Raw genomic sequence first — 9,277 nt, 5'->3', positions numbered from 1 at the left:
TTGTTTTTGGTCTCTTGTAAATAGTTGTCTTATTGACAATAATACTAATCATATATCATATATCAACCATGTATAATAATCACTTGTCCTACATTATAATTTACCCACTACGTTACACAACAAACCTTTAGTTTAACGGTAGTACAGGCCTATTAATATAGAAGTTAGTTTTGTACAGGTAAATTTAAATCGAACCATCATGACTTTTATTGAAATCATTATATGCCTCGTATTGTTCCATTGTCAATTACAAATGAACAAACAGAACAACATGATTCCAAGACATTAAAATTATTTGTACTAGTCATGTTGTTAAAAGTCAGTACCTGATAATGAATCAACATGAACTTATTAATTGGACCACTTTATATCTATGTCAAATATGTTCACCTGGCGACATAATCGACATAAGCAGACATTTTGTTGTAATCTTATTTTAATAATTGTTCAAACGCAGTTTGTTTGATGTTATGTAATATTGAATACTTATAGTTCCCTACTGTATTTATGATCACAGCATTGACTTTGTATTTAAGAGCAAATTAATTTAAATGGTGGGATTCAAATATATATATTCTTTTTGTATAATGACACAATAAACTTACTTGTTTGTCGAGATACGTGGTGTGTAAATTACTTCCTCCTCAAGTTTTTAGAAAATTCTATATTTATGAAAGACTATTTCAACAAATACAAAGTCCATCGTTGTGGATGTGAAAAAAAATTATCTGAATACCATTGACTAACAGGTAATAATGTTCCGAAATTGTAATCAAAAGTAAAATCACAAAAATACTGAACTCAGAGGAAAATCAATTCGGAAAGTCCATAATTACATGGCAAAATCAAATAACAAAACGCATCAAAAACGAATGGACAAGAACTGTCATATTCCTGACTTGGTACAGGCATTTTCAAATGTAGAAAACACATTTGTCGAAAAAGAAAAAGAAAAAAATACCATTGCTAACCTCCTTCCCAAATCGTATGTTTTCATATGTAGAACATCATGAACATTCTAGAGGAAAGGTAAACGTTTTAAGGAAAAATATAATCGAAATAAAAAACATAACAATAGCAATAACAGACACATTAACTGATTATATATGGATTATGTTTCGTTCGTCAAAATTGAATAAGCAAAAGAAACAGTATTTACGTGTTATCGGGTACACTGTACATACCTTTTAGAAAATAGTTTAAATGTCATTATCGCATTGGTGTGTTATGTACAATAAACTATCTCATAAATGTAGTTCAAATGCAACCATAATAAATAATAAAATGATATAATAATGCTATATAATCATATGTGTATACTTTAGCAATTTCAGGTCTTGTTCCGCACAGTATTTTGGGATAGCTTTCATACTAAAACATGTAAAAGAGCGATGAAAGATACCAAAGGGACAGTCAAACTCAAACATCGAAAACAAACTGACAACGCCAAAGCTAAAAATGAAAAAGACAAACAGACAGAGAATAGAACACATGACACAACATAGAAAACTAGAGACTAAGCAAAACGAACCCCACCAAAAACTGGCGTATCATTTATACTACAATAACGAGGTCCAATTAGTTAGCCAGCATGACGTAAAAACGACGAGTCAAAGAATGCAACTTTTTATAAATAACTAATATAGGACAATGGTGTTCACTGCATCATGACAGGCTCCCTTGTATTCCAAATAATTAATATTACCAAGTACTACCTAGTTACGTGTCAAATCCAATATCGATATTATTTGACTATGTCACCTGTTACCTGTTAACGTCTATGTACATTCCGCGTCTATCAGGCGCACCACTAAACGGGTATTTGGGATTTGCTAGATATAAACACATAAGTTGCGTCATTTTACAGCGATTAGCATTTCTAAATTTAAACACTAATTCTTAAAGCAGTCGGTTGTTGTATAGAAAAACCAAGACAACTTTAAACAGAAAATTCAAGCACGTGTGATGACTGGTATCACAACATCAAGTCTGAAACGTGGTTCAGGAATATTTTCGTTCGAATGTCCCTGTTGATCTGATAATAGATAAACAGCAATACATGATTCAAAAATAGATTGATGCAAACATAAAAAAAAAAGAAACCTAACCCTCATACTGGGTAACGATTTTGTCTTATCGACTATCTGAATCGGAGAAATTTAGACGTAGTTGCTTACTTTATATCACAATTTGAACTTTTAGTTATCCACAGTGAAAAGTGCATCGCCTCTAAGAGATTTTTCTGTCTAAAGGCATGCACAATAACATGTTATGTATGTTTTCAATGTATATTTATTGAGAGCATCACCGTTTCTTTTTCGCCAATCTTTTACGGTAAAGAACACAGTTGATATATACTCCCCGTGTCAGTCGATAATTTTTAATGCATAATTTCAAGGCCTGCTGACTATTCTCAGGTATGAAAGTTTATGTTTATACCTGATATTTTCAACATCCTGTACAAAATAATCAACCGAATTAACAACTAAGGTCAATTCTTAGTAAATTAAAGTAAGAAAAACACCAATAACATATCAAATGTATATGCATAGTAATCCATAAACTGCACCTTCGTTTTATTTTTTCATATGTATATAAATAAATGACACCTGGACATAATACAATTAGACAGAAACTCGAAAAGACAGATAACAGGAACACAACTAGAGGTAATATATTGTGTATTTGTTATAGATATTGAAATACAGTTAGTTACATATATAAGCAAATACCCGATACGTCTCTCGGTAAACTCATATTGGAGACCCTATAAGAAGATGTTTTTAAGTGGGAAAGAGGCAACCCTCCCTCATAGTCACACTGTATAAAACGTTAACAATTATAGGTCTAGATACAGCCTTCAACAGCTATACCTATAACACTAAAAAACATGAATCTCGTATCAAAGTTGTCATTGTTACTTATATATTCAAAGCTGGTGTATCTTTCTGTGTTTATAATTATAAGTAATAACTTCAATGTTTCCTGCTAATGGGGTTAGATCGCCATTGTTCATCAATGCAATACAATGATTAGATTCCACTGCAAAATGAAATAATTACGGTAGATGTAGGTTTCATTATACTAGTAAAATGTGTATTTTCTAATTGGCTAACAACAATCTGGCGTCATTCTGAAAGCAGCCGTCATTTTAAATTAAATTGTGAATTCATGATGGTACGTGCTTCTACAATAGAGTGCACAGTTCGGGAAAATAAAGACTTGATAGTTATCTTGGTTTCATGATAATAGCGAAAAAATATTATTATAAGTAGTGAATGCTTCTTTTAATAATTTCATAGGGTTGTAAAGGCTTTCACCGTGCGCTCATTTTTAGAATGAAGCGCTTCCACGCTCCATACAACACCTACTTCGGTGAACACTTTGACACCCCGATGAGTTAACAAAACGATGCTCGAAAACAAGATTATTTTCTTGTTTTTCTTTTATTTATCTTTGCACTTTGAAGTGTTTTTACAAAATTAATCTTTATGTCATTTTTATTTGTTCTTTCATTTATTTATTGGCAAAGAATTGAATTTTAGAGAAGGTAGACGAATAGCTTAAGTGCAATATTAAATATGAAATATGATTTGTTTGTTGGTGCTTGTAAACATTTCAACACCGTTTATTATACCATTGTTGCTGTTATGATTAATAGTCTGAGTGGTGGATGCAACTTCATTCAGCAATGACCAGAGTTCAAGCACAAAACCTTAGAGATGACAATCTTCTGATCAACGTAGTAGATGTACCATTCCGAAAACCCAATTCCCTCAAACAGATTTGTCTTTCATATTCAGATTTCTCTGCTATATGTTGACAGTGGCCGTTCAAAATAATTTTGTAGTCGGGGGCAGCAATACTTTTTTCTGTGAACTATTTGTTTACCTATTATAAGGAGATGTTTCTAAACTGCTATGTGAAATATTTATAAACCGTTCACTGTCTGTTATCTGTTCTGTTATTATGGCAATGTTGCTAACTATTTTATATGAAAATAGGTATCCGTTACTCGACACTAAAGGCTGTTCGCTTGTCATGTTTTGGAATTTATGTCAGATTTTTGGAATCTTCTGGTTTTATCCATTTGAATTCCTTAAAACAAATTGCCAATTGACCCCCATTTTTCTTTTTATAAATCTTTTACATGATATATAATTATGAGCCATCTGTCAAAGTTTTATAAACTCCTTGTTATTTTTAATAGATTTTGAGCACTCAAACTTGTCAATGGAAAAGCCATGAAAATAAGAGAGAACATGTTCCCGCCAAAATTTCAAAGGCTTTAATATACCCCTTATCCCCATTCAGTATATGTTAGTGTTATGAAAAACTTGTTATTTTGAAACTGAGTAGCGAACTTCCTTAAAGAGTTCACTGTTTTGACATTATTTCTCTCTGTTAACTGTTATTAACAATATTTTTCAAGATTCACGCTAATCATATTACATTTGTTGTTATTCTTGTTCTTTAAAGTTAAACAGCAGATATATAACATGTCTTTGGACATATCAGACTGCCAAAGATGTAAAAGATAATAGGACTAACGTGTGGGGTACTCTAACAGCACCTATTTATTGCAGTTTTTTTCCCTCACGTGTATTTATGATTTGACAAAGGTTGTCATTCTGGGTTTATTTTGTATATGTTTGCTTATTTACTATATCAAACCACTTAAATTTAATTTTAACTCATATTGTATTATAGAAAAAACGATCCAGGATTCTATAATGAGGAGTACACAAATGTATCCGTGCTAAAAAATCAACACCTGTTTTGAATTATGTCTTTAAATATTTAGAACAAATTGAGATTATTGCATGCTAAGTAATAAAAAAATATAATGTTTGCTTGTCACATAGTATTGTGTTGTCGTCTTTACTCGTCATAGGATGCCATTGTCATATCCAGTAGCAATCACAGCGGTCTTTGTGCTCACATGATTGACGGCACATATACTCCTTATAATGCGGTTATAGACGTACGTAATAGCCTCAATATTTCAGACATTTATATTGTAGAAATCCGTATCTGGTGCATACACAATGGTATTATAATGGTTTGAACACTATTTTAAACATGACTGTTAACATTCGATCCAACAAAAACAAACCCTACCAATTGAGCTTACAAATTTCTCCACATAATTCGAACCTACATTTTGAGTGAATAATATTTGTGTAGACGTATGTCCCCAATTTGTAGTCTGAATTCTATATGATAATACTGTAAATCTTTTCGATGTATGAAACTGTTAAAGTTATATACATGACCAATATACATGTGGTTGAGTTCATTTCTATCAACGATAGTTAGTAAACAGTGATCATATTACAGTTTTTGGTAATTTATTACTAGCAATGCATGTGTAGTAAAGAACATTAGGTAATGACCCCCAATCATTAATGTGTTAAACTTTGACCAATGTTTATAAACTAAAGAAATTAAGAGTCCAATACAGTTTAGACACTCGTCTTTGGTTTAAACGAATGCAAAATGGTATTTGTATCGGTGTATTGCAGTATACATACTTTGTTGCTTCATGCATATCAATAATGTATTTTATATGTTTAGAATATATCCATGTTACTATGCGTCAAAGCAACACCTCAATTTACTTATATTAAATGGCAAATGGAATAAGTTCTTTATATGTTATAAATATAACAGGCAAGATTTAACAATTGTTAAACATGCATATGAGCGTTTCATTTTGCCATTTGATTAGAGGCTTTTCCTTTTGGATTTTCCTCGGAGTTCACTATTGTTGTGATTTTATGTCACAATAAACAAGTTAAGTTTTTTTTTATAATTATGTAATTCATTATATTATAATAAAATTAATATTAAGCAAATAAAATCCAAGAATATAATTCTACTTAGGTTTATGATTTACAATCACAACATGCTATTGGTTTTAGTGCGAATTAACCTCTAAAAAACATAAGTGTACTAATATTTAACAATTCACGTCGATATGAAACACAGAAATCGATTGTGTAGAATCAAAAAAGATTAACTTCATCGATAATCAAACAAAATGTATATGACATTCGAAAAGAGGAACCAATACTCAATATTTCACAGTTCTCCTTTTGTCAAGGTATTATATACCTGTACAAGTGATGTTGGTTTTCTTATTTGCTACAATAAAGTGATACTAGTAAGGTAGAATCATAACTCATATCAATGAAATAATATTGAAACAACTCAGATTAAATCCTTTCATCAAATAACATTAAAAACAAATACTGATTTTCCCCATTCATTGACAATATATAATTTATCATAGTTTTGGTGAAACATAAAGCAACTGGTTGTTTGATACCATGTCTACTGTCTAATGGTATATCTAAAACCTTGCCGTCCTGTTTCAGTCGATGTATGTTGTTAGAACCCTGTCCACTTACGTAGACGTGTCCATTGTTATCAGAGCATATGTCAGTGGGCATATTCATAGTTTCAATTTGGGCAATGTTTTCATTGATACCATATTTCCGTGTGTAATTTGTAATCTTTATATAGCTCTGGCCGGCTATACATGAAAAATAAGTCCCAGAGTCAATTGCATGGAACTTCACAACACGGGAGTCAATAGGGTGTCCATATGAAAGATTGTGTTTGTGTTCTGGTGTTAGACATCTGTAATAGATTAAAAGTAATAAATATAAAATGAAAAAAATGAAAAATTAAACTGAGAAACGATTGTAAGGCTTTTTTAATACGATTTCGGGATTTAAAATCAAACTTTTTATAAATAATTGCACTTACGACTGGGTTATCTTACCTAACATTATTTTTGGATTAAAATAAATTTCAGATCTTCAAATTCTTATCATCTACTACAGAGTTGCAGTTAATCAATAAGTAATATACTTTAAGGGTTTGTAACTAGTATTCGCCATGCCTTATTCAATGGGGATCGATAATATATTTGCACCACTACTGTATACCAACTTATTCTCGCTGATACATTTTTTATCGTTTAATCCTTTCCTTGTTCAATTAACTGCAACTTAGTTCTGCGAATTTCAAATATATTTGTTGTACATGTTGTAGATTAATAGAGAAAGTATAACTTATTCGCGGCAATTTATAATCACGTTATTTCTCTTCTATGGAAGTCGCGAAAATAAATCACTTTCAAAAAATTAGATGGTTTACATATTTATTGACATAATTGTCATTCTTTAAAATATGTAGAATTATTCGAAACACTTAGGAATTTCTACCATCAGATTGTCTTAGCTTAATTTAACAAAACTTTTTAAAGTTTAGGATTTGTAATGCTCTTCAACTGAGAGTTTTGAAGTGGAGCGTCACTTGCGAATTTCGTGTAGAAAAGTGGGCGTCTGGCGTACACAATGATAAGGTTAGTAGCTTTACTTAATTTTTATAATACAATTTTGTCGATGAACCAAGTCAGGAATATGACAGTTGCTTTTCGCTTCTTCAGTTGGTAAAAAAATGATTTAAAACAAATTAGATCTATAAAAACGACTTACATCCTATTGTTATCGATTGGATATGCGTACGAAGTATTAAACATTTTTACACCCAGATAGCATGGAACCTTATTTTCAGTGTCCCTTCCAGAATTCGGTACTGCTGACACACAAACCACTGTAATACACTGGTCGTTGGTTATTGTCTTATGTATTATAACCAGACGGTCCGGATCTATTCGTAATACAGATCTAATATTCGGAAAAGTAATATATCCTATATTTTGACTTGTAATAGCCACATCAAATGGCTCGCTTTCTACGCTTAACTTATTTAAGTATTTCCCAAGAGGATCAACTAAAAGCAGATTTTTTTTATCATAGTCACACAATAAAATGTTCCCAGTTGTTGTCGATGCTATTCCAGTAATTCGTCCAAAATCATGGTGGAATGTGGTTTTATAGGCGAATCCCTGTCTTACATCTCCTGGGACTGCCAATACCTGAGCCATTCCTAACATATTTGGAAAGAAGCACAATTAGTTACACAGTGTGATTATGTCATAAAACGATACATTCAGGGTCAGTAAATTCATTATCAGACAAGAGCAAGAAAAGCTTGACGCCTAAAAAGAATAACTGACCACCATATAATACAATTGCTCAATAGCATACAGTGTAATATATCTTACCGATCATCTGTTATGGTAAATGAGGACGTAGGTATTAGGAAAGTAATGTACAGTTGTCTTTCGCTTTTAAAATGATAAAAAATAGTGACAGTGAGCATCTCTAAGATTTTTGTTTTTGCCTAAAAGTTTGAATATCTTAGTTATGTATGTTTATAATGTGGGTTAATACGATGACAACACCTGGTTAATTTTTCTAAAGAAAATAAACTTGATAACTTACATCTTTTAATAAGCCATACCTAATAACTAACTGTTCTATGTACAGGATTTAGAATATTTACGAGGTCGACGCAGCGACACCTATATAAGTCATGGTTTAAAAAAAAGTTAGCAGTCATTGGTTTTTGTTTTATAACAGTTTTAAATATATAAAATACACACGAAGGTAAATTAATATCCCTGATATATAGTTGTAAAACCAGATCTGGATTTGGCAGAAGTGAAGAAACATTAGTTTGATAAAAGTGTTGTGACTATAATATTATCAAAGAGTTTTAACATTCATCATCGATTCGTTCCACATCAAGCTGTTATTTTAACGGTTCAATAGGACTATTAATATTGATGTTTATTTATTTTGTACAGGTAACAGGTAGAATTTGAAGTAAAACAAATTACAACATGGCTAATGCATTATATACATCGAATCATTCCATTCAAACTTGAAAATGAACATACAGAATAACATAATATAAAGACGTTAACATTATTTGGACTGGTTATGTGGTTAATTAGTACCTGATAATGAATCAACACGGACTTATTAATTGGGCCACTTTATAACTATGTCAAGTATGTTCAGTAGTAGACATAATAGGCATGAGCAGACATTTAAAAACGCATTTTTGTATGCAATGTAATGTTGACTACTTATGGTTTTTACTGTATTTACGGTCACAGGATTAGGTTTGTATTCAGGAGCAAAACAATCTTACTGGTTGGATTCAAATATTATTTTTTTTTAGATAATGACACACAAAACTTACTTGTTTGTCGAGTTACGTGGTGTGTCAATTACTTCCTTCTCAAGTTTATCGTAAATTCAAAATGTATGGAAGATTATTTTAACAAAACTAAAGTACATTATTGTGACTGTGTAGAAGATTATCTTATTTGATTTGAACATGTTTCCTCTCT

The 9,277-nt window shown here is 31.2% G+C and overlaps 1 protein-coding gene across 1 annotated transcript; it reads right to left on the bottom strand.

Annotated features, from left to right (window-relative positions):
• Positions 1–6,218: 6,218 nt before the first annotated feature.
• On the bottom strand, positions 6,219–7,960 carry LOC139497418 (uncharacterized). Its single transcript, XM_071285637.1, has 2 exons — positions 7,509–7,960; positions 6,219–6,645 (listed from the first exon to the last, which is right to left on the bottom strand). The coding sequence occupies exons 1-2, from the start codon at positions 7,958–7,960 to the stop codon at positions 6,219–6,221; spliced, it is 879 nt and encodes a 292-aa protein (XP_071141738.1).
• Between the last annotated feature and the right edge of the window lie 1,317 nt (positions 7,961–9,277).

Source organism: Mytilus edulis, chromosome 12, assembly GCF_963676685.1.
Source record: "Mytilus edulis chromosome 12, xbMytEdul2.2, whole genome shotgun sequence".
NCBI lineage: Eukaryota > Metazoa > Mollusca > Bivalvia > Mytilida > Mytilidae > Mytilus > Mytilus edulis.
This window is presented reverse-complemented; position numbering and strand designations above follow the sequence as displayed.